The following is a 26,570-nucleotide window of genomic DNA, read 5'->3' as shown; positions in this document are numbered from 1 at the left end:
TCTGAGGTAAAACTTCTTAGAACAGTGGATTATTTTGACACACTATTTTTGGGGCTATTTTTATATTTTGCTAAACCAAAAATAAAGTGCAACTAAAATAAAACAGAAAAGAGAAATGATAAAAAAAAGGAAAAGACAAATCTAACTAAAAATTAAAAAAAAAGGCAGAACCCCCCCCCCCACTGGGCCATCTGTGGCCCAGCTGGCCGGGCCCAACCAGCCCACCTGGCCCTAACCGGCCCACCCCGCCGCCATATCCCCCCCACTACCCAAACCCTAACCCCACTCCCCCCCACTCGCGCCCCCACTCTCCCTCTCCCCGATCCAATCGGGATCGGGCTTGAACGCCCGCCGCCCCGGCGCGACCCCCCCTCCGCCCTCGCCTCTTCCCCCCGACGGCAGCTGACGCCCCCGTCGCCGCGTCGCAGCTCGCCGTCGTCCGCGCCCCGCCGACCGCCACCACCTCGACCCCGCGCGCCCTCTCCTTCCACGCGGCGCTGCCCGACCCGAAGCCGCTCGGCGCCCCGTCCCCATCGCCAACCACCGCCATCGCCCGACGTCGCCCGAAGCTACCTCGCCGTCGCCGGATCTCGCTTCCCCGACTCCTCCCCGAGCCCACTGCCTAGTCCCCACGATCGCCGGTGAGGCCCCCGGCCTCTTCTCTTTCTCTGTCGCCGGCGTCGTCCTTCCCCCCCCTGCAGCGCCCGCGTACCGGAGCTCACGCTCCGGGCCGCCCTCGCCGCGCCGGCCACGCCCGACGCGCGCGCCCGCGCTCACCGCCGCCCATCCTCCGCCGCCCCACTCTGGCCACTGGCGGCCAACTCCACCCGCTCATGCCCTGCCTCCCCCTGCGTCCCGTGCACCCTCCACCGCGCTGCCTAGCCCCGGTGATGCCCCGATGTGGCCTCGCCGGTGCCATCTCCGGCGCCCGGCGCCCCTCTGTGGCCGCTGGCCCTCGCCCGGGTCGGGCACCTCGAGCGCCCCATCGCCCGACCCGCATAGGCCCCTGGGCCAATGACATGGGGGCCCCACCCCCAGAACGCAAAAAAATAAATAAAATAAAATAAAAAAATAATAAATAAATAATAAATAATAAAATAAATAAAAAAACAATAAATATAATTAATGAAATTAAAATGATTTAATAAAATTATTAATTAATTAACTAATTAATTAAGTTAATTAATCCGGGTTAATTAAATTAATTAACTAGTTAAGTTTAATTAAACTGTAATTAGATTAACCTAAACCCTAATTAATTTAAATAGAGAATGATAGGTGGGTCCCACTGGACCCACATGTCAGGGTTGACCAAGTCAACTCTGTTGACTGCTGACGTCAGCATGACATCATGCTGATGTCATAAATCCATTTTTCGAATTAATTAAATAATTAATTAAATTCCAGAAATTAATATAATCTTTAGAAAATCATATCTTTTAATCCGTGACTCGGATTAAATTATTTTCAACATGAAAGTTGCTCAGAACGACGAGACGATTCCGGATACGCAGTCCGTTCGTCCACCACACCCCTCTAACCTATCGAACCCGCAACTTTCCCCCTCCGGCTCCTCTGCCCGAAAACACGAAACACCGGGAATACTTTCCCGGATGTTTTCCCCCCTTCATCGGTATCACCTACTACCGCGTTAGGGCACACCGAACACCGCGTATTGCCTTGTTATATTTTGTGATGCTTTGTTTGCTCTGTATTCATTATTTCTTCCCCCTCTTCTCTCCTGTAGACTACGAGACCGACGCTGATGCCACCGAGTTCGACTACAGAGTTGACGACCCCTCTCTCTTGCCAGAGCAACCAGGCAAGCCCCCCCCTTGATCACCAGATATCGCCTATTCTTTTCTATACTGCTTGCATTAGAGTAGTGTAGCATGTTACTGCTTTCCGTTAACCCTATTCTGATGCATAGCCTGACATTGTCGCTACATCTGTTGATACCTTACCTGCAATCCTATATGCTTAGTATAGGATGCTAGTTTATCATCATTGGCCCTACATTCTTGTCAGTCTGCCATGCTATACTACTGGGCTGTGATCACTTCGGGAGGTGATCACGGGCATATACTATGTACTTTACACTGTTACATTACCTGTGATACTATTCGGAGTTGGGGGCTGAAGGGGCAGGTGGCTCCATCCAGGTAGTGGTGGGCCTGGGTTCCCGACGGCCCCCGACTGTTACTTTGTGGCGGAGCGGCAGGGCAGGTTGAGACCACCTAGGAGACAGGTGGGCCTGGCCCTGTTCGGCGTTCGCGGATACTTAACACGCTTAACGAGATCTTGGTATTTGATCTGAGTCTGGCTACGAGCCTATACGCACTAACCATCTACGTGGGAGTAGTTATGGGTATCCCGACGTCGTGGTATCAGCCGAAGCACTTCAGACGTCAGCGACGGAGCGGCGCGCGCCGGGTTGGACTGCGTTAACGCAACTTCCTTTGTAATGGAGGTTGCTAGGTCTGCTCACCGGCCGCGTACGCAACGTGCAGGTGTGCTCAGGGCGATGGGCCCAGACCCCTGCGCGCTTAGGTTTAGACCGGCGTGCTGGCCTCTCTGTTGAGCCTAGGTGGGGCTGCGACGTGTTGATCTTCCGAGGCCAGGCATGACCCAGGAAAGTGTGTCCGGCCAAATGGGATCGAGCGTGTTGGGCTATGTGGTGCACCCCTGCAGGGAAGTTAATCTATTCGAATAGCCGTGATCTTCGGTAACAGGACGACTTGGAGTTGTACCTTGACCTTATGACAACTAGAACCGGATACTTAATAAAACACACCCTTCCAAGTGCCAGATACAACCCGGTGATCGCTTTTCCGCAGGGCGACGAGGAGAGGATCGCCGGGTAGGATTATGCTACTCGAGATGTTACTTGGAGATGCTACTTGGAGGACTTCCATCTACTCTCTTCTACATGCTGCAAGACGGAGGCTGCCAGAAGCGTAGTCTTCGATAAGACTAGCTATCCCCCTCTTATTCTGGCATGCTGCAGTTCAGTCCACTGATATGGCCCTTTACACATATACCCATGCATATGTAGTGTAGTTCCTTGCTTGCGAGTACTTTGGATGAGTACTCACGGTTGCTTTCTCCCCCCTTTTTCCCCTTTCCTTTCTTTCTGGTTGTCGCAACCAGATGCTGGAGTCCAGGAGCCAGACGCCACCGTCGACGACGACCCCTACTACACCGGAGGTGCCTACTACTACGTGCTGCCCGCTGACGACGACCTGGAGTAGTTTAGGAGGATCCCAGGCAGGAGGCCTGCGCCTCTTTCGATCTGTATCTCAGTTTGTGCTAGCCATCTTATGGCAACTTGTTTAACTTATGTCTGTACTCAGATATTGTTGCTTCCGCTGACTCGTCTATGATCGAGCACTTGTATTCGAGCCCTCGAGGCCCCTGGCTTGTATTATGATGCTTGTATGACTTATTTTATTTGTAGAGTTGTGTTGTGATATCTTCCCGTGAGTCCCTGATCTTGATCGTACACATTTGCGTGCATGATTAGTGTACGATTGAATCGGGGGCGTCACAAGTTGGTATCAGAGCCGACTGCCTGTAGGAATCCCCCTTTCCAACTCCTTGGCCGAAGTTGAGTCTAGTCATTGCAAAACTTTTACTAACTTGGCTGTGTGCCTTACGGGCCCACGTCGCCATTGGGTGGTAGTAGGATCTTTTATTCCTCGACCTATGCTCTGGGACTCTGACATCTCTTCTATTCGGGTTAAACGATTTTTACTAAAATCTGACTTTAGGTTCTCGAAAATACTTTCTCCCGGAGAGCCCCTTCAGTCCAGGTGATCGCCGGCTACACCAGAAGATTTCGAAGTTACTCGCCGAAACTCTTTTGAGACTTTGTGCCCGTTGCCTTTGCAATTCCCTACCATCGAATTATCCCTATGGATAAATACATACACTTGACGTTCTTACTTTTATTCTCAGTTGATCTTGTTATTACAAGATACCCCGAAATTCTCTCTATTGATCCGAGAATATCTTGTGCCTACTGTCTTGCAATTCCTTGTCACCTGAATACCCCTATGGATAATTCTCGCACTTGTCGAGTAACCGCTTATCCCCAGTTGTTCATGTGTTTCACGAAAGTCTTCAAAATAATATTCGATCTTCCGAAAATCCTCTGGAGCCTTTGGCTCTTGAAATTCTTGCTTGCTTGCATTATGGTTAATCCCATAAGTCTCGTAGTCTTAATGACATTCCTTGTCATTACCATTTTGAGTCTGTTGACTCAATATTCTGCGAATACACGCAATCATCATTGATCCTTATAAATTACCTTTCCGACTGAGCTTCCATTCTTTTAACTGGAATTGGTTCTCGACCAATCCAATTGTCATTGATTGTACCCTAAGGCTATTCAACTTATCCATCCCTACTCAGAGCATTGCTTCTGATCCCTTGATTTGGAAATCATAATTCCTTTGCATTTGACAATTGAGTTAGTCAGTTGTTTCTATAATCTGATCTCCTTGCAATCTTCTTCCTCTAGTTGAGTACCGATGCTCACGTCAGATCCCTTGTGGACCACCAGATCCTTTGTTGGATTTATCTGACAACGCCCTTCATATTCAATAACCTTGTGAGCCTTTCCTCGGATACATAATGCCTTTGGTAAATTGTATCCTCTGCTTTTCTCAACCATGCTTTGCTTTCGAGCTTGTGTATTTACTTTTGAAACTTGTGGTATATGTTCTAAGATGTCCCGATGGGTTGAACCTATGCCTTCCTTAATATGTGTGAACTCGAAAGTTTTCACGAGTCATACTCTTCTGGTATTTTGCCAGATAAAATTTCAACACTACAGCTTCATCGAACGTGAGAAGTGAATGAAAGATTATACATTGGAGAAGTGGGAGTCGACCTTGAACCTTGTGTTCATGCCCATGGACACGATGTAGATCTTATCATTAAAAGCTTCTCTTAAATTAATTATTCCCTTGGTATAAGTTCAACTTATATCTGGGATCTGGCCTTTTGCAATCGTGGTTCCGGCCATGTTCTCCTTTTAAATACCATTTCTTGGACAAGTTGAAGTACCTGTCTTCTGCAGTTCATTGCACCTGTCCAACCTTTACTTTGCTCTACCATTGAGTATTAAACTCTGGTATCTCAAGATTATCACGGAACTGCATAACTTCTTATGAGTTCTTCATCAAGTGCTACATTCTCATTGATTCCAATTTTTCACGGGCTCAGAGTTATTAAACACTCAAAGACACCGATAACCGAACCGAGTCTGCATTACGGTTCAACGACGCTTGATAATCTTCTTTAAGTACGAGTTTGTAACCGATCACGCCATTTCTAGCCTGTTTGGCTATATCCTTGTCGTGCAGATTTTAACTGTGCTACCTGGTCCTTTTCCGGAGCACAAATTTCGACGATGAGCTAATCTTGCATCGATCTTCCTCGTCATATCGTTTCACCTTGAACATCAAACTTGATTACGAGTTTGTGTCGTACCCTTGGTTCCAATAACCTTTCGCTTCACCATTCATTTGACTTGGTGTCGTCGCTGATTGATTACGTCTTCCTGAAATCTCTCGACAAATGTGCCGTGATCATCATCAACCTTTATGAGCTCTTCCAGGATATCAATCGAATTCATGATGAGAAATACCATCCTTGCCCACGATGATTTGTCTTATCATCGGTCACTTTATTGCCTTACCTCCAACACAAACATGATCGTGCTTTGTATTATACCTTGAGTTCCTTGCTACCCAGCATTTGATCTTCCTTACCTCGGAAGTATTACCATCTCTTTTTGTCAAGAATGTGGTGGGAATTTCACCACCTCTTAAGGATTCTTGATATCAAAATGCTTCTTGCCATCTTCGTTCATTTCTTGGTCCCTGTGTTAATTCCAACAAGTGAACGGTGTCGTTTGGATTCTTTCCTTCTAGCAACCCTATTTCTTTGAAGTTAATGGTCGAAAGTTCATTCTTAGGCTATTGATTATTGAATCACCATTCTGACATTGGTCGTGCAACCCAATCCACATTTCGGGCGCACCCTTCAACCAATGTTTAATTGTGTATGTTTTCCTTGAGTATACCTCATTATATTATCTGATTTGACAAATGTTATTTCTTTGTTCACATAATTGTGGAAATCCATCTTTTGGGAATCTCGGTGAATTGCCGTTGAGTTCACCAGACACCTCCTTGTCCTCTCCTTGGGTTAATGATGAACTCTTGATAACGGAAATCACTTCATAGTTCATTTCCCGAGAATCTTACAATGTCATTTCGTTGATATGTGCCGCAGCTTTTCTTCTCGGACATCCTGAGTCTGAGGTATCATGACACCAATCGGATCTGAATCTTGGTCGGATATGATGGTTGGGACAACTTTCCAAGAGTTATGATGTTGATCCTTTGATGACCCGGTAACATGATGTCATGCCTAGCACCCCCCCCCCCCGACTGGAGGACCTATCATTATAGATTCCTTTTCAGCAAGGTTATCCATTCACCCATGAGGAAATTGTAAGACTTATTTTATAAGTTCTTCCTGATGGACCCTTTTTGTTTCCAAAGCCTTAACTTGCTTGAAGACCATGTAATGCTATCTCGAAGCATGTTTGTGGTACTTCGATTTTCAACAGGAACATTTGAAGCACGATGCTATATTTTAATTATCAATTATTCTAACACCGTTGTATGAGTAATATCATGAGATTCCTTCCCCCTTACCTAAATGGTTTTCTACTTTATATCCTGTCATGGATATCTTGCTATGCTTGTCCTTGGGAAGGATATACCCTCGAAATATGTGTTTAAACATATTTTCCTTTCCATTGTTCTGTTTAATCTGATGATCATATTTCCTTCCATTGGTTTGTTTAAACCTTTTCTATGATCTATATGATATAAGCAGTAATAATCCACTGCTTGCGCAAACACCTCGATGTACAACTCTGTCAGTAAGACCTTGTTACTATTGTTGATGACATTCCGGTAACCACCGATGGACGGGAACCTTGCCTATTGGTCCGCCTCGTTCAACGAGCAGGAAAATGGTTCTCTTCGTCCCTCGCCCTTGGTATCGATGTTGTTGCCGACATATCTGACAGGCTACCCTTTGACACTCCTTGCTATCATGACCGTGCAAAATGTCGGCCCCCTTCCTACTTTCAACCACATGGTGGGCCCATAACCCACAGTTCCACAGGATCGAAACCTGACTCTCCTGTACACCCCTGTTGCCCAAGTTATCCCTCGTGCTTGACTTTCTATGTAATTCACGGGCCACCCGCCTGTTGATCTATTCTGTATCGGACACAATACTTATTCCTGTTGCCCTGAACCCCATTCACACTTTGTTCCAGGCAATGAACGATTGCCTATCCGCTTGAAAATTCTTATTGCACCGTCTTACTTTGCTCTCGATGTGTTTCGTTTGTTCAGCTCGAGAGATACTCATATGTTCATACTTGGGAAACCCCCAGAAGATTTTCCCTTATAAAATCCTATCGTTGTAGAAGCTGCACCTTACCTATTCATAAGTACGTTGGAGTTCCCAAAGAAAAGGATGCCGACTTCACCATGATGACCTGAAGCAAAGAAATGAAGACATCAACGAAAGGGATCAACCTCTTCGAAAGGGAAGCCAAGACCGAGCAGACTCGTTAGGTTTTTCGCTACCAACACCTTTCCCCCCTTACTCCACCGCTTAAATCTCGGGACGAGATTTCTTGTAGTGGAGGAGAATTGTGACGCCCGGACATTCAGGCTACAGTAATTCCACGCTAATGATGCCACGTCACCTCGGTTGTTGTTGTTAATCTCGCGATGGTTCAAAAACGATTCAAATTCAAATTTAAAATCAAGTCAAACAATTAAAGTTTTCATAACTCAAATCTAAATTGTTCTTAATGTGACAAATAAATCATGGATATTATTGATGGAGTAACAACATCTTTATAAGATATTTAAATACCCTAAAGTGATTAAAACAACATCAAAACAATTATTTATACTCCTAATATATTTTACCAAATACTAAACTATTTTTATTCTGAGGTAAAACTTCTTAGAACAGTGGATTATTTTGACACACTATTTTTGGGGCTATTTTTATATTTTGCTAAACCAAAAATAAAGTGCAACTAAAATAAAACAGAAAAGGAAAAGACAAATCTAACTAAAAATTAAAAAAAAAAGGCAGACCCCCCCCCCCCACTGGGCCATCTGTGGCCCAGCTGGCCGGGCCCAACCAGCCCACCTGGCCCTAACCGGCCCACCCCGCCGCCATATCCCCCCCACTACCCAAACCCTAACCCCACTCCCCCCCCACTCGCGCCCCCACTCTCCCTCTCCCCGATCCAATCGGGATCGGGCTTGAACGCCCGCCGCCCCGGCGCGACCCCCCCTCCGCCCTCGCCTCTTCCCCCCGACGGCAGCTGACGCCCCCGTCGCCGCGTCGCAGCTCGTCGTCGTCCGCGCCCCGCCGACCGCCACCACCTCGACCCCGCGCGCCCTCTCCTTCCACGCGGCGCTGCCCGACCCGAAGCCGCTCGGCGCCCCGTCCCCATCGCCAACCACCGCCATCGCCCGACGCCGCCCGAAGCTACCTCGCCGTCGCCGGATCTCGCTTCCCCGACTCCTCCCCGAGCCCACTGCCTAGTCCCCACGATCGCCGGTGAGGCCCCCGGCCTCTTCTCTTTCTCTGTCGCCGGCGTCGTCCTTCCCCCCCCCTGCAGCGCCCGCGTACCGGAGCTCACGCTCCGGGCCGCCCTCGCCGCGCCGGCCACGCCCGACGCGCGCGCCCGCGCTCACCGCCGCCCATCCTCCTCCGCCCCACTCTGGCCACTGGCGGCCAACTCCACCCGCTCATGCCCTGCCTCCCCCTGCGTCCCGTGCACCCTCCACCGCGCTGCCTAGCCCCGGTGATGCCCCGATGTGGCCTCGCCGGTGCCATCTCCGGCGCCCGGCGCCCCTCTGTGGCCGCTGGCCCTCGCCCGGGTCGGGCACCTCGAGCGCCCCATCGCCCGACCCGCATAGGCCCCTGGGCCAATGACATGGGGGCCCCACCCCCAGAACGCAAAAAAAATAAAATAAATAAAAATAAAAAAAATAATAAATAAATAATAAAAAAAAATATAATTAATGAAATTAAAATGATTTAATAAAATTATTAATTAATTAATTAATTAATTAAGTTAATTAATCCGGGTTAATTAAATTAATTAACTAGTTAAGTTTAATTAAACTGTAATTAGATTAACCTAAACCCTAATTAATTTAAATAGAGAATGATAGGTGGGTCCCACTGGACCCACATGTCAGGGTTGACCAAGTCAACTCTGTTGACTGCTGACGTCAGCATGACATCATGCTGATGTCATAAATCCATTTTTCGAATTAATTAAATAATTAATTAAATTCCAGAAATTAATATAATCTTTAGAAAATCATATCTTTTAATCCGTGACTCGGATTAAAATTATTTTCAACATGAAAGTTGCTCAGAACGACGAGACGATTCCGGATACGCAGTCCGTTCGTCCACCACACCCCCCTAACCTATCGAACCCGCAACTTTCCCCCTCCGGCTCCTCTGCCCGAAAACACGAAACACCGGGAATACTTTCCCGGATGTTTTCCCCCCTTCATCGGTATCACCTACTACCGCGTTAGGGCACACCGAACACCGCGTATTGCCTTGTTATATTTTGTGATGCTTTGTTTGCTCTGTATTCATTATTTCTTCCCCCTCTTCTCTCCGGTAGACTACGAGACCGACGCTGATGCCACCGAGTTCGACTACAGAGTTGACGACCCCTCTCTCTTGCCAGAGCAACCAGGCAAGCCCCCCCCCTTGATCACCAGATATCGCCTATTCTTTCTATACTGCTTGCATTAGAGTAGTGTAGCATGTTACTGCTTTCCGTTAACCCTATTCTGATGCATAGCCTGACATTGTCGCTACATCTGTTGATACCTTACCTGCAATCCTATATGCTTAGTATAGGATGCTAGTTTATCATCATTGGCCCTACATTCTTGTCAGTCTGCCATGCTATACTACTGGGCTGTGATCACTTCGGGAGGTGATCACGGGCATATACTATGTACTTTACACTGTTACATTACCTGTGATACTATTCGGAGTTGGGGGCTGAAGGGGCAGGTGGCTCCATCCAGGTAGTGGTGGGCCTGGGTTCCCGACGGCCCCCGACTGTTACTTTGTGGCGGAGCGGCAGGGCAGGTTGAGACCACCTAGGAGACAGGTGGGCCTGGCCCTGTTCGGCGTTCGCGGATACTTAACACGCTTAACGAGATCTTGGTATTTGATCTGAGTCTGGCTACGAGCCTATACGCACTAACCATCTACGTGGGAGTAGTTATGGGTATCCCGACGTCGTGGTATCAGCCGAAGCACTTCAGACGTCAGCGACGGAGCGGCGCGCGCCGGGTTGGACTGCGTTAACGCAACTTCCTTTGTAATGGAGGTTGCTAGGTCTGCTCACCGGCCGCGTACGCAACGTGCAGGTGTGCTCAGGGCGATGGGCCCAGACCCCTGCGCGCTTAGGTTTAGACCGGCGTGCTGGCCTCTCTGTTGAGCCTAGGTGGGGCTGCGACGTGTTGATCTTCCGAGGCCGGGCATGACCCAGGAAAGTGTGTCCGGCCAAATGGGATCGAGCGTGTTGGGCTATGTGGTGCACCCCTGCAGGGAAGTTAATCTATTCGAATAGCCGTGATCTTCGGTAACAGGACGACTTGGAGTTGTACCTTGACCTTATGACAACTAGAACCGGATACTTAATAAAACACACCCTTCCAAGTGCCAGATACAACCCGGTGATCGCTTTTCCGCAGGGCGACGAGGAGAGGATCGCCGGGTAGGATTATGCTACTCGAGATGTTACTTGGAGATGCTACTTGGAGGACTTCCATCTACTCTCTTCTACATGCTGCAAGACGGAGGCTGCCAGAAGCGTAGTCTTCGATAAGACTAGCTATCCCCCTCTTATTCTGGCATGCTGCAGTTCAGTCCACTGATATGGCCCTTTACACATATACCCATGCATATGTAGTGTAGTTCCTTGCTTGCGAGTACTTTGGATGAGTACTCACGGTTGCTTTCTCCCCCTTTTCTCCCCTTTTCCTTTCTTTCTGGTTGTCGCAACCAGATGCTGGAGTCCAGGAGCCAGACGCCACCGTCGACGACGACCCCTACTACACCGGAGGTGCCTACTACTACGTGCTGCCCGCTGACGACGACCTGGAGTAGTTTAGGAGGATCCCAGGCAGGAGGCCTGCGCCTCTTTCGATCTGTATCTCAGTTTGTGCTAGCCATCTTATGGCAACTTGTTTAACTTATGTCTGTACTCAGATATTGTTGCTTCCGCTGACTCGTCTATGATCGAGCACTTGTATTCGAGCCCTCGAGGCCCCTGGCTTGTATTATGATGCTTGTATGACTTATTTTATTTGTAGAGTTGTGTTGTGATATCTTCCCGTGAGTCCCTGATCTTGATCGTACACATTTGCGTGCATGATTAGTGTACGATTGAATCGGGGGCGTCACAGTTTCCTCCTCCGACGTCTTACTCATATGGGGGTGCTAGATCTGAAGTTCGATAGCGTGTCTGGGGTGTTGTCCCGGTCTGATTCATTCAACAGTAATGGTTTCGCCTTTGGTGAGTCATCTTTAAGGTTCGCAAAGCAGCATATCAGTGATGAAGCCGTGTCGAGCTTGGATATGGAGGTGATCCGTCATTTTTTCCTTCTGTGGCTTCTGTGGTGGTGCCAGAGGCAGGTGACGGACGTTGGAATCAAGTTCCAAGGTTTTTTTTTGGTCTTGTTTGTAATTTTACTTCTTGGCCGTTGTTTCTTTGTGCAAAGGATAGTGTTCTACTCCCTCCGTTTCTTTTTAGTCTGCATATTAGATTTGGTCAAAGTCAAACTTTATAAAGTTTGACTAATTTTGTAGGAAAAAATATCAACATCTACAATACTAAATCTATATGATATGAAAATTAATTTCATGATGCATCTAACAATATTGATTTCATATTGTGAATTTTGATATTTTTTCTATAAACTTAGTCAAAGTTCAAAAAGTTTGACTTTGATCAAATCTTATATGCAGACAAAAAGAAACGGTCTTGTATTATACTCTCTCTGTTCCAGAATATAAGGTGTATTGGTTTTCATGCAAGTCAATCATTTTAAAGTTTGACCAATGTTATAGAATAAAATAACAACATCTGCAATACCTAGTAGATAAAATATGTAACTACTTTTCCTAATGGATCAAATAATCTAAATTTCGTATTGTGGATATTGATATATTTTTCTAAAAACTTGATCGAACATGTACTCGTTTGACTTTTAAATATACAAATACACCTTATATAAAAGAATGGAGGGAGTAATTCTTATGATATAAATGAGATACATATTACCATAAAAAACGTATACTAAAAAAAACAGACATAGGGAGCCCATATCAAAATGAAACAAACCTCGCTTGGTTACCCAACGGCGAAGGCACATTCACTCGCTCTCAGCTTTCACCATTTCTACCCCGAACCCGCAGACAAAATAAAAAGAAACAGGGCAATCTGAGCCCAGCAGGCACAGCCATCCATCGTGTTCACGCGTTGCGTGATCCGTGTACCAACGTCTAATAAAACAACTAATGCACATCGCAGCAGGTAGAGAGTTCTGCAAAAAATATGTTTGCACAGCACAACATCATCAGACCATGTCAACGTCCACAGACGTCCCATTCGATGAACCCTTCGTATCTCCGACATCTCTGCTCTGAAGTTCCTCGGAGGCGATGTCAGCCTTAACCTTGCGCTCCACCTTCCGCGACCCGTCGATGGTGCCCGCGTCGATCGCCTCCAGGTACAGTGCCCTGGCCAGGCTCATGAACCGTCTCCTGAAGCTCGGTATCCGGGACATATTGGCCACGATCCCTTGCAACCTGTTGATTGATGAATATGTTACTGATTCTGTAGCTGTTTCAAATTTATATTTGGGAGTTGACTGTGGCAAAGTTGGAAGGGTGTATAGAAAAAGACACCTTCTGATGATCGCCTGTAGCTGAGCTCTCTTCACGCCGTCGCTTGACGGGAAACCGCAGTCCTCCCAATCCGACGGTTTTTCGTTCGCGTTCGTCATGATGAGCTTCTGCAAGCACAGCTCCTCGTCTTCGGTGAGCTCCAGTTTCTTCATCTGCTCCTTCAGAACCAGCAGCGGTCCAAGCATCCAGTCGAACACCTTGTCCTTTGGCCAATTGAAGTTGGTCACCTCAACGTCATCAGCTGCAACCAACAAGGAAATGGTAACCATGAACCATGAAGTTTTAAATTGCTTAATGTTATGCTAAGGCTGCCAGGGGATCATGCATACATATGAGCAAACCATGCGTGTCGTGTTTCGCGGATCGTATCAGACAGTGAAGGATGCACCAGGCAGGTAGTTTTATGCTCAGCTTCTTTCCCTTTCCTTTGGCTATAAATTCCTCTATATCTTCAGAACTTATCAGTCCCTCGCTCAGTAATATCCTCCCATTTATCTCGCAAGATCGGAAGAGCCAATCCCATATCTGTGCAAGTTCAGTCGTCGAGAGAATGGTTAATCTTAGCTGTTAGAGCAGAGATATAATCGTATAGATCATTGAAGACGACAAAATGTTCATGTACTTGAATGGGTCTTAGTCGTTGGATAGTTTCCATGAATGTCTTTGACCGGTGTAGAACCCTCCTATGCTTACGCTGGCCTTGATGTTGCTTCTCTGCAGATGCAGCTGTAACGTTGTGCTCATCTTTGTCGCGGCCGGTCTCATACTTCGCAGAACCCGCTTTCCGGTACTTGGGCCTGTCTATTGGAACTAGTTTACTGCCAAGTAAAATAATTGCTATGCATGATCTTCTAAAAATATTGCTATGCATAGAAAAAGGTCATGCAAATAAGTACTAACAGACTTCTAGCATATGAAGCCATAATCGCAGTAAAAATAACTGCTAAATCACACCTTGGCAAACAAGAACCTTCTCTCAAATAAAGAAGATCATTTGTGTATTCATCATACAATGCTACTGCAGAGATCATGTATGATAGCCCCATTTGAAATGAAGCCTCCTGCACACGATTACAGACATGTATAAGTAGTGGTTCAAGTGAGTCGAAAGAGACTCACCATTATTTTCTATTGGAAGAAACAATAAACGACCTGATAAGCAACCAATCCAGCATGGAGGCCAAAGAAGAAGCTGCTAAGGAATGATGCAATCACTCCTGCAACGACAGCAAGCGGCCACAATATAATGGCCAAACCAGCGAAAGGGACACAAACAGTCTCTAGAAAAGGCCCTTCCCTCCCAACTAGATCCTCGCAGAGTCTTTGCCATCCTTTCAACAACATGCAGGGGCTTTTCCACAATGCCACCCCAGTAATCATCAATACATCCAGAGGAACGGCAACCAGCGCAACGAGGAAGCTCCGCGGTAGATAAGACAACCTTCAATCGTAGAAACAAGCATAATGTATTAGTACTAGAGGTTGTTTCAAGGTGAGTGCATAATTAGGGTCTGATTCTCCATTTTGACGACATGAATATGTAACATGTTATATACTTGATGTCAATAGGTGCTTCGTCATCCCCCATTTTCTCGGAAAGCTCGTCCATGAAGGAGAAGTATGAGTGGAAGCAGAAGTCGGTAACATCACGCACCACCATACAAGCTCCCCTTATTGTGCTAGCAGTACCATCCTGTGACATAGCATTACTCCGTTAATTGGACGCATTATTTTGATTTGTAGTACCCCCTCAGACTCCAAAAAGAAGGCACACACACTTTTCAAAATTCAAAATTTGGCCATGAATTTAACCAATAAAATGTGGGTTTGTGCTACAAAAATTATACCATCAAATTTGTGTCCACTGGTATAACGTTGATGGTCAAAATTAAATCTCGAAAAACGTGTGTCCTCTTTTTGGAGTCGGGGGAGTACATCCAGAAAACTTAACCAAATACGCACTCCAAGTTTCAGCAGCATGTACGTACCAAAAAGCAATGAGAGAGCTTGTCCGCGACGCCCTCGCCAACAGCCTCAAAAGTCGCCATGAGGGGAGTGAAAACTCCATAACCGATACCAACCAGAAGGCTCCCTACAATGCCAAGCACCGGCAATAGGAGCAATGGCAGTGGCAGGAATACCACGGCAAGGATCTTCAGAACCGGCCCAATTCGCTTCGTGCTGCAAACCAGAGTTTGCAGAATAGTTTGATCACATACGACCAACACAACGTTTCACTCAAACTTATCCAGAAAATTTTAACTCGTTTAGGAATTTAAATTTGTTTAGGCGTGCAGGCATTAAAGAGAAAAATGTGTGTGTGTGTGGTGGTGGTGGGGGGGGTGGCATGATGACAAAAACTGAAGATGTAGTGGCAAAGTGTGGCATAGCAGCATGTAACGGTTTTCTCTAGAAAACATAGACCGCCTGGGTGCCCATATGCGATGAACAATACAAAACGGTTTCAGCCTAATCCAGGCCATTAATTCCTGAACCGAGCACATCGGGTTGTGGCACGTGTATAAAATGCCCGGTCTGGACCAAGCGCTGCAGCCACACACCAAAACAGCGCAGCGAGGCCTGGGGCCGGAAGGGGAAGGGATAGTGTGGGAGCAAGGTATGTGCTACTCATGTGTTCATCCTCTTCTTCTCCTCCTAAGATTTAGTTTCCTCAAGTGCTCATCGATTTCCCTTCCCCTTCAATGCTTGTACAGGACATCCGTGGAGATGGGCCGTGGGCGATCAAAGGCATACTCGCCAGTACCTGCTCGCAATGGAGCTCCTTCTTCCATGAAGAGGACACCAGTTGTGAACACGGCGTTACTTCAACTCCATCATGCTGCACTTGCGGGGTACTGGAATCCTCTTTGTCATCAAAGGTGCGTTTGTTGGTACCGGCATGGAGGATCTGTTCAAGTTAAAAGTGATAGGGAACAACAACCGCATTTTCTGCATGGTTCCCATTTTTAGGATAGATCCAAGAACCATGATGATGGACATGGGGGGTGCCCTATAGCTTCGGCTACTTTCCTAGAATTGCGGCTGTTGGTTGGATCTATCCTAATGAGAGCCATGGGGAAAATGCGGTTGTTGTTCCTAACACTTTTAACTTTTAACTTGCACAGATCCTCCTTGCCGATACAAGCGAGCACACCTTTGATGAGAGGATTCCAGCACCTCGCAAGGAATTGCAGCATGATGGAGTTGAGCGCCGTGCTCACAATCGGTGTCCTCTTCGTGGCCGCGGTCGACTAAGAAGGAGCTCCATTGGGAACAGGTACTGATGAGTACGCCTTCGATCTCCCGCTGCCCGTCTCCACGGATATCCTGTACAAGCATTGAAGGGGAAGGACAAAAACGATGAGCACTTAAGGAGACATAAATCTTAGGAGGGCAGAGGAGGATGAAGACACACTCGAAGCACATGCACCACACCCCCACCCATGTGCTCCAGGAACTAATGGCCTGGATTAATTAGGCGGTCCACGTTGTCTAGAGAAAAACGAAACGTTGCATGCTGCTACACCACAGCTTGCCACTGCATCATCTTCAGGCCCAGATTGTAAAAAAATATGGGTACAAGATTCTAGGAAAAGCTGGATGAAGGGTCGATTCTCAAGACTCTGGGAGAATCGGCCAAAAGAACTGGGCCTCAGTTTATTTCACTACCTTACACATGGTTCATCATGATGCAGGGAGGTAACCGAACTGCAAAAAATAAAAACCCGAATGAAAAATGTGGGGAAAGTAAGTCGGCATACGCTAGCACGCAGCAGTAGGTCCAGACGAAGTGTGCAGGCCACAGGCCGACGATGACGGCTGAATCGCCGAGGAAAACGATGGCCGCGGCGACCGGGCCGATCAGAAGAGCTGCAAAAAGGCAACACGCACACTTTCTCAGCCATCATGAAGCTGGGTACCATGAACACAAAATACTCCATGCTTTGGGCAGCAATAGCGGTCTCCGGCATTGGGGTCGAGGGAGAGGCGGGGATGGCAGGTTACCTTTGGCGGAGCCGAGCAGCAGGAGGAGGACGAAGAATGGCAGGAATGATGCGAGGCTCCAGAGCTTGGCGAGGAAGCCCACCGGGACGTTCATGGATCAGCGGCGGCCAACCTGTTGCTTCCTCCTGCCCTGAGCCTGACGAGAACGAAACAGAGAGCTTGAAACCCAGACAAAGGGAAGGAGAAGGAAAAGGAAGACGCCGGAGGGTCCCTGTCGGCAGGTGAGAGTCCCGAGCGGCGTGCTGTAGAGCTGCCGTGGCGCGACACGTGCTGCTCTGCATGGGGCGCTCTCCAGCGCACGCACAATTTTTTACTCGAAGGGCCATGGCGACCACACCTGTTTCCCTGCAGCAGATCTCAAGAGTTTCAACGCACAACGGAAAATTCCTACGACTTGTGCCACTTTGGAGCCACACGCATCAACAAGATTGTCTTCCTTTGTCTCTTCTTGGTCCATGTTGTGAAGATAGAAATGAAGATAGGTCAAAGTCAAACAATACACGTTCAATTCTGGGGTTTCAGAACTGCGGAAATTTGAAAATAGACATTACACTTCAATTCAAGCGCCTTTGCGTTGGGTAAGTTGGCCGGCCACAAAACGTCAGGAAATAGGGACAGCAGACAGGCACCCCATCAATTATTTCCCCACAAAAAAATAACAGGTATAGCATGTGACGGGGGAAGAGCCTGTAGTAAAGCTTAAGCTAGCGTGCATTTTTTTAGTCTAAAAATGCCAACAACAAATTCTGGGGTTTCGTTCTTTCGACAAACGCTGGCGGCCCAGATGGTGGCTGGAAACCGGTACACAGGTCAAGCAGCGCTCCATGTTCAGATGGCCTCGGCTTCGTCGCCGCCCTCGACAGATTAGAGCTATCTATCTTACGTGAATGATCATCTTATTCAAGAGATCCTTGTGCTCCGGAAAATATTCCAGCAACTCAGCTTTGGTCACCCACGCGTGGTCTTCGCACCTCCTGATGTCCAAATGCGTGGTGCCGATCACTTGCGACTTGAAGAAGAACCGCTGCTAGATGCATATAACAGGATTAAGAGACCATCGGGTGACACTGCGTCAAAACTAATATGTCGATTGCTTGACAAAATGCAAACAAGTCTTCTTTTAAGTCCTATGCGTATTCTAGTACTAGAAGAAAAAAAATGGTGAACCAAGAAATACCTTGAATGGTGAAACACTGGAATCCTCTTTTTGTTCAGTTACCATGTGAGCCATTGGAGCGTTGCCAACAAAATATGTATTGTCAAGTCCGCCGAGAACAGATTTTAGGGCTGACTCGGCACACTGAAATCAAACACACAAAATATGAATGAACATGGTACTATGAAACTACAATTTTAAACTACCAGAAACCTGTCAAATAATATAAGCAAATAAACTGGAAGTGAACTACAGCACGGATCATCTAATAAAAATTTGAAGCCTTTTTCCGGAAGTGCATACCAAACGCAAAGAGTCTTCATTTTCGTACACTTTTTCTGGGAAATGCCAAACAGGTTTGCCATCAGGAGCCCCAAAAGTTTTGCCATACAGGAGAAGATATATCTTATTATCCAGAGCTCGTTGTAGTGACCTACAGAAAACATTGGATAGCATAAGTTTACAGTGTTATACTCACAGAGCAGCATTATCATGAAAGTTAGTTCACAATATCAAATAAGAGTTTCAGGACATGACGAGTGTTTTGCAGGTAACACACAATATCAAATAAGATACTGCTGTATGAGGTATATCTACCATCTTCGGGCTAGGAATGAGTAGAACACCAAAGAGTTGTCCAGGAATACTAAAGATAAAATTATGACGACCGTGCATATCTTTGTAACTGCTGGTGATATGGACAGGATAGTATCGGTTTGCACAGCAGAAAGAACAGCAATGGGTGGAGTTGAGCCCATTGAAAGGTCACAGTTTGCTGACATCTTAGACATAAGTACTCTGATTCCAGTCTGAACATGTGGCCCAAGTTCCACTTCAATCAAGGAGAGATATTAGTGATACTCTACACACTCTTAACTGCATGGGTGTGGAGGCCTGAGCTTGTGTGGACACACAACAGTCTCATATCCCACATATTCACCTATGTAACAAATACATACGCGTAATCCTCAATGCATGAATGCATATATCAGATTAATGGGGAAAATGTGTGTTGTGTTCAGCTTTGGCTTTCATGGGATCAGAGTAGATTCCAGCTTTCCTGTTTTCTCAACTATGGGCAAAGGCCGACTATACCACTCCCACTCCATCACCAGCTTTTCTTAGTTACGCTTGGTAAACATGCTTCAAGCCTCATGCCAAAGACACTTGCCCATCTTACCCAAATCCAAATGGCAACAATATGACCAAATAATCCTTTCTTGGCTACCTTGGTCTCCGTTGAGATCTCGGATATAATACGAATATTGATGTGTCTGCCAAAACAATTAAGGAGAACTACTCTCACAGCAACAAGGATGAGTTACATTGGCACACTCACATCCAAGGACACATTGCCACAAGTAAAATGGTGCTAGCCAAGCAGCCGGCATTGCCAACCTTCATCAAGGTGCTTTACTCAAGGAACATGTCACATGAAAGTGAGTACAACTCGATGAAGCTTGGGAAGGCCGACAGCCTGTGGCATTGGCAGAAACAAAATCTGTGGGGTCACCCCTGAAACTTCCAGCCTTCTAAGAAGGGAAGACTAGCTAAGTGTGTAGGAAGAATTGTCAGACTAATCACCGAGTTATTCATAAGCATATATAGTGATGGTGAACAGTGCATCAAAGCTGATTTGGCCTGACAATGCTGTATCACCATGATTTACTATCCCATACTCCTACTGACATATATTAAAGGCCAACAAACCAAAGCACACTTTACATAATAAGAAAATGAGAGGGGAGGGGGGGGGGGGTGAAATCCCAAAGCTTTAGGCCTAGGCTATAGAGGAAACAATAGCAACAATCCTCTAGGCCAGGTTTAACCCTATGTGCCAGCAGAGAAAACACCTCTTTGAATCTGGACACCCAAGAAGGATAGGATGGTGGCACTCTTTAAAAAAAGCTTATTTTTCCTGTCTTTTAATATGCCTTCATCCCATCATAGGTGTAGAACTGTAGACACACCTAGATTGACCAGGACATTTGGCTAAAATCAAAGGGAATCTGGTACACAGGTGTATCTAAGCCTATGATGATCAAAGTACTTGTAATATTCAAAACAGTTCACAGTAGTAGTCGTATAAATGTAAAGAACATGCAAAAAATTGTACAAACTGACTTGTACAGTGCTGTAAAAAGGAAAAAAAAGATTTCACTGTAGCAGCAATTTTTGTCTTCTTTGTACAAAACAATGTACAGGTCAATTTGCATAGTTTTGCATGTACTCTTACATATACATCTACTAATGCCTGTGAAGCGTTTGAATATTTTCTGAATTGCACAAGTACCTTAATCCATCATAGGCGTAGATACAGCTAGGCTGACCAGGACATTTAGCTACAATGAACTGGTGGGTTATATAGTAAGCTTACAAGCAAAGCTCAACTAGATCTATCCTAATTCACAAAGGTTGTGGAGGTGAGTCACAGCGTGCATGTGACACAGACAACCCATGAACAGTAGATGGCCATGTTCATACACTACATACGTAACATGCGTGTTGGATGACTTGGCTTGCTGCACTTCCCTCCATGTCATGCATTAGGATAGGTCTACGTGCTACCTTCACTTGTGTGTCTAGGCACGGACATGTTCATACGTAGCATGTATCACAGGCATGCTAGGTGACATGGCTTGCTGCACTCCCCTTCACAATTGTCATGCATTAGAATAGGTTTAGTTGTTAGCTTCATTTGTAAGTTTTGTATACCCCTGTACTTGTACATATATATAGTTAATACAATAGTGATTCGCGTTGCAGATCTTCCACACTCCCTATCTTATCACTCAGCCTCAAGATTTATAGTGTACCTCTTATTGCTGTCTTGAAAAATATAATGTTATGCACATTTTCTTGGCTAATGGACTAATGGCTATCATATCAAGCTTTACATTACGTGAAAGATATAGGCAGAGATCGAGCCAAGTGGCCAACAAAGGACGATGCAATTATTATACTTTTGCCATTTAATATATTGGCGAAGGGCGGGCCTGGCGCAGTGGTACAGCATCTCCACTTGTGACCTGGAGGTCCTGGATTCGAACCAGCCTTCTTGCAGAATTATCATGCAAGGGTAAGGCTGTCTAGAAATTCCCTTCCCCAGACCCCACATTGTATGAGAGCTTTCAGCACTGGGCACGCCCAATTGATATTGGCAAAAGTGCAAAAGTGCCTAGGACATTATCCCTGGGAGCATATTTGCAGCGCAACTAAGAAAACTAGCACCAGTAAAATTAGTTGGAAGCTCAGAGATCACAGGAGATGGGTACATGTGTTTTGATGCTAGCAACATTGATAGCATAAATAGAATGGGATGGGGAGAGAAAGAAGGGTGGTGAAGAGAATGACAATTAAGCTGAAATCAGCTCTGATAGCATGCAAGTCAAAATGAATGTCCATTCATGCAACTGAGGAGAGTAAGAGATCATAACCGGGCACGCGTTATTTGTGTTACTTTAGGAGTTACAGATACATGAATGCGCATTCATGCAACTGAGGAGAGTAAGAAATGGAGAGAAATAGGGTCATGTGGATGTATTTGTACCCCAGGAAAGTACATGCAATGGTAGCCGATACAGGGTCACATAGGCTCAAGCATCCATGCAGGTAAGGCGTGGAACACTATCAGTAGCCAAAAAAGAAAATGATGATAAGAGAATATCACTAACATGATACTGTAGTTTCGGCCTTTAGAACAAATAGTTCATTAGGCTTAAGGTGAGAAACAAAAGAAATAAGCAAAGAGAACCTGGTAAGGGTATAGAAGGTGCAGAGAATGAGAATCTGGAGCTACAACCTTAGAATACAGTGCATGCTCGAAGGGCAAAACAGACTAAGCATTAATGATATGTACTAAATCACATACATATCTATGATTAGAAACGTTCAGTACAGTGTGCAATATAGCACATGCTTGCATAACAAGAATGTAACTGACATTGACAATAACCACAAGAAAGTTGCACCCAAGCAAGCTAAGTTATGAAATGAAGTGACAGGAATGGAAGTTGGAAACTTACTTCCTGTCATTTGCTTTGTCGGCTTCTGTGATTCTTGGAGCAGGCACATAGTCTATCTGATAATCACCCTTGCCCCTGCACACATAAACAATTTCATGTACTACATAATGGCAACTGAAAAGAAAAGAATTGAATCAAAGCCTGTCTGCACATATTCCACTGCCGCATTGAAGTCGTTGTATATTCACAAAAGCCTATTGTGTTTGTGTCATGCATAATCTATGTTATGGAGCAGATAACTTTGACAGTAGGTACAATTTCTGATCATGGGGATTCTGCCAAAATCATGCTTCATTAGCATGGAATGGGACCCAAATCCTTTACTGTTGCTACTTTTAAGAACCATCACAGATCTATGTGAACAGACAGAGTGTTCCATTTGTGTGCAAAGTTCTATTTCATGGCTCTAACTTGACCATTGGCAGGCTGCTAACTGATTCAAGGCATATAATCCTAGGTTAACACGTGGGATTCTATCTACTTCATCCGCCCCATTGTAATTGACGCTCAAACGGATGCATCCAGACGTATTTCAGTGCTAGATACATCCGTTTGAGCGTCAATTAATATGAGACAGAGGGAGTGTTTTTTTGCCAGTTTTGGGTCAAGCATTGTTAACTCATTAAGAAATCACAACTATTGGCATTGCTTGTACAAACTACTCCACTTATCAACTTCCAATTGCTCCCCATGTTCACCTTGTAGTTGTAAATACTAATTGTAAAAGACGCATAACCCGTGTTGTTCCTTTTGCACACGAAACAAGAATAATTATTCCCCTCTCCTTGAAATTTCCAATGATACAAGACTCTTGTACCAGGATACACAAATCGTAAACTGTCCACAGCCACAGGCACATCAAATAAAATATGCTACTCATACCCAATAATGCATTTAACCCATTATATCTACACTTCAAATCCATAAGCGAGAAATGGCCGACGCAACAATAAACACGCACAAAGAAATCGCAAAGCGCAAGGGCGAAATGTCACCTCGCGTCCGCCTTGCCTAGGACATCGTCGGGGTACTGCCGCCTGTACTGTTGCCTCCACCGGAACCTAGCAAGGGGAAAAAACCAAATCCCGCACGGAGGACGACATCAGCCCAACGAGAAAACAGAAGACGCTGCAAAACTAGAGGAGGGACTGGCGGATCTGGAGTACGAGAATTCTTGGAAGGCGTAGACGACGGGGTGGATCTTGGGGATGACGACGGGTAGGCGCTCGAACACCACCGACGCCACGATCTTCCCGTCGGCCCCTTCCTTCGCGGCCGCCGCTGGGACCGAGGAGGAGCTGAAGCCTCGCGGCCACCGGAGCGACCTGAGGTGGAGGCTCGCCGGCGATCGCGGCAGCATCGTGTGGGATGGGAGGTGGGGGCGTTGGGGTCGGGGTTCGGGTCGCGCCGCAAGAAGGGGTGGGAGGAAGGAGCCAGTGAAGAACCCTGCTTAAACCCGGCTCGTGGGCCGGCCTTGTGCTCTCCTCCACGGGCCGCATCATTTCGCATTTGATTTGGTACACGCCTGATTAATTCCATCCAAGGGGCACAACTCTTCAAATCCGCTATAGTGAAGCTATATTATTACACTGAATTTTTTTTTGCGGGATATATTATTACACTGATTTTATTTAGCGATACATCACTCAGAATGTTAGAGTATGGTTTTTTTCTTTGACATGGCTAGAGCATATGCTATTGGCGGCGTTATTTAAATCAGTACTAAATCCTCTTCCCTAAAAATAAATTTAAATTTCGGACCCCAAGATTAAAAAAATCCCCTATAAACTGTCTAAGTATCCATGATGTATATTGAAAGATTAAATTACTTTAAAAAAATAGTTGGCATATAGACATTGTAAGCATATTGCCACATCCTCCTTTTCTTCTGTATGTGGCATGGGGGTCTCTAGTAGTAGTGTTTATCCTTGCCTCCAACTAGAAAATGTCATCAACAACAACAAACATGAAAAGAAAGAGAAATAGTCACTCAAATAAGCCCATTAGATGAGAGTGGATTAAATAAATAATTGTACACTGTATTTACTAGATTTTTTAGGGATGGTATTTACTAGATTTTTTTAGGGATTTCGTATGAAAGTATATTCATTTTCTGGGATTTAGGTATTTAGGGCACTTCAAATTGTCGCAAAAAAAGTGTTGTACTAAAATATAGTGTACTCCATTTTGTTCCTTCTTTTTTACCCACCATTGCTACAGTGAATTCAGAAAGTTGGATGTTAATGATGCTATGCTTGCTAACTATGATTATATTTCAGTGCTCTATCTTTGTTGTTTGTCTATTGAAGCTTATTTTAGCCTCCTTAAATAGCAAACCTATTCAACATTTGTCATTGTGGAAAATGTTAGGTTCATCGAGTTTATTTTTTGGGTCTACTTTGACTTTGTTACTCACCACACGTTGGATCCAAGCATGACTATGACTCGGCATCATTGTTGTCTTTACATGATTATCTAAACCACGACTTTAGGGTAATGGATAAAGATCGTTATTTCTATCCAAGACATATATTTCTACTGATAGATCTGGTGAAATGGATAATTTTTATATATTTCAATCTTGTAAGATCATTATTTGTTTCATTACATTCTCACTATTTATTATCTCTTAGCACCTATTGTGTGGATATAATTTTCATTGTTATATATACGGGGTGCATCCATTTATTTGCACATCTTTTTTACAAACATTTTCTATTTGAAAATGACTAAATATCCCGTGTATAAGCACCTAAAATTTCTTAATATTTCTCATTTCCTTTATGTTTTCTAAGTGGTCCATGGTTTCCGATTTGTGAAACTGTAGTTAGTTTGATCAACCTGCAACCTGGTGTTGTTTTGAGTGAGGTAAAAACCACATAATAACCAAGGTTGATGAGTAATTTTATTAGAATTGATTGCTTCGGTTTTAATGTTTGATTAAATTGTTATGCATATCGTTCATTTTTTGAAGCATGTATATGGGCATCTGGTACACTTTTGTTACCGTTCAAATATGCAAATCACTTGTACTTTGCATTGAGTCATTCATATGGTTTTTTGTTTTACCATTTGATCTCTCTCCTTAAATATGAGGGCGAGCCATGTGAGTTGTCAAAAGGTGTTACCTATTCCAGTATAATCATGATCATGATGCTACTTAAGCTGATTAGTTAAACCTTTTGTGTATTTCGAGTTTAGTGCATGCGGTTTTTCATTTCATTGTGGGTCAAACCGACAGAGTAATCGGTGGATAACTCGGACAACATCCTGAGAGGTTGGAACGGGCGGCTTGTGTTCAACGTGGAGATGGGCACCAACGACACACACATCTAGTTCTGCAATCCACAGAAGTGGCCATGGAAAGAGAGGATGTGGTGTTAAAACAAAGAATGTGGAGGTCGAGTGGGAGGGGTCGTCAATGCTTATTGTTTAATGAGCCTGTGATTTATTTATTTTTCTCCCGTTGCAATCTCTGCTGGAAAAGGCAGTGCAAGCAAGGAATTACCTACCCAAGCAAGAAATCATGCCACATACTGCACTGATATGTCAAACATGTTATATTCTAATGACACTAGTACAATGCCCGTGCATTGCTAGGGGCTTTTGAAATATTTTTCTTGAGTTATGTGAACATCATTAAACTTACTCATCGGAATACCAGTTGGAAATAAATGTTGCCATAAACATTTATCGTAATTCTAGCCGGTTTGCTTTATTTTGAGTGCACCTCTTTTGGTTGTGTAAAACTCGTTGAATTCTTAGCCCCCTCCATCATCGTTACATCAGGGTCTTTGTCAGTCGACATCTCCGAAGCACAATCAAATCCATCAGTTTTTATGACCTACAAAGGTATTCTAATATAAACAAAGATTAGAATATATTTTTTATGATGGTGGTTTGGAAAATATATATTCATTGGACAAATCTAAGAAATGAGTAGTTTCTAGTAAATTGAGTGGCATCCCAATTTTAGTAATTTTAGGCTCACCTCTAAATCACATGTTGATGGTTATTCTCACGAATATCTACTATTTAGGGTAATGTGGTATATTGCCCATAAAAAACTATGTTACATTTTTCCACGAGCAAAGAACGGATTCCCCCTTTATGTAATGATAGTCGGTCATCCGTAATTTCTTCGATATTTTTAAGTAATTTATTGAGAAAACATTTTATGTTATTCTAAATATATATAGTGTACAGGTATAAATAAAGCTTTATTTTTATGATATTCCCATTATACCCCTTCTATACGACTTGTTGTCCTCTCCCGAACAACCGCACTCTATTCACTCCCTCTTCGC

General features: G+C 45.1%; 2 protein-coding genes across 3 annotated transcripts; both read right to left on the bottom strand.

Moving 5' to 3' along the window:
- Positions 1 to 12,309: 12,309 nt before the first annotated feature.
- LOC123150441 (uncharacterized membrane protein At3g27390) lies at positions 12,310 to 17,395 on the bottom strand. The gene is made up of 10 exons (XM_044570293.1): positions 17,083 to 17,395; positions 16,839 to 16,947; positions 15,066 to 15,258; positions 14,634 to 14,770; positions 14,230 to 14,518; positions 14,032 to 14,138; positions 13,700 to 13,874; positions 13,407 to 13,602; positions 13,078 to 13,318; positions 12,310 to 12,978 (listed from the first exon to the last, which is right to left on the bottom strand). Exons 1-10 carry the CDS (start codon positions 17,174 to 17,176, stop codon positions 12,747 to 12,749), a joined length of 1,773 nt encoding a protein of 590 aa, XP_044426228.1. The 5' UTR covers positions 17,177 to 17,395; the 3' UTR covers positions 12,310 to 12,746.
- Positions 17,396 to 17,683: 288 nt separating this feature from the next.
- Positions 17,684 to 23,720, bottom strand: LOC123150442 (39S ribosomal protein L46, mitochondrial). Of its 2 annotated transcripts, none has more exons than XM_044570294.1 (6): positions 23,430 to 23,720; positions 23,259 to 23,324; positions 22,264 to 22,338; positions 18,542 to 18,671; positions 18,260 to 18,382; positions 17,684 to 18,109 (listed from the first exon to the last, which is right to left on the bottom strand). In XM_044570294.1, the coding sequence occupies exons 1-6, from the start codon at positions 23,621 to 23,623 to the stop codon at positions 17,957 to 17,959; spliced, it is 741 nt and encodes a 246-aa protein (XP_044426229.1). In that variant the 5' UTR covers positions 23,624 to 23,720; the 3' UTR covers positions 17,684 to 17,956. The 2 variants fall into 2 exon arrangements, with proteins under 2 accessions (XP_044426229.1, XP_044426230.1); XM_044570295.1 differs by having other exon boundaries at positions 17,684 to 18,106; positions 23,430 to 23,719.
- Between the last annotated feature and the right edge of the window lie 2,850 nt (positions 23,721 to 26,570).

This window comes from Triticum aestivum, chromosome 7A (assembly GCF_018294505.1).
Source record: "Triticum aestivum cultivar Chinese Spring chromosome 7A, IWGSC CS RefSeq v2.1, whole genome shotgun sequence".
Lineage (NCBI taxonomy): Eukaryota > Viridiplantae > Streptophyta > Magnoliopsida > Poales > Poaceae > Triticum > Triticum aestivum.
This window is presented reverse-complemented; position numbering and strand designations above follow the sequence as displayed.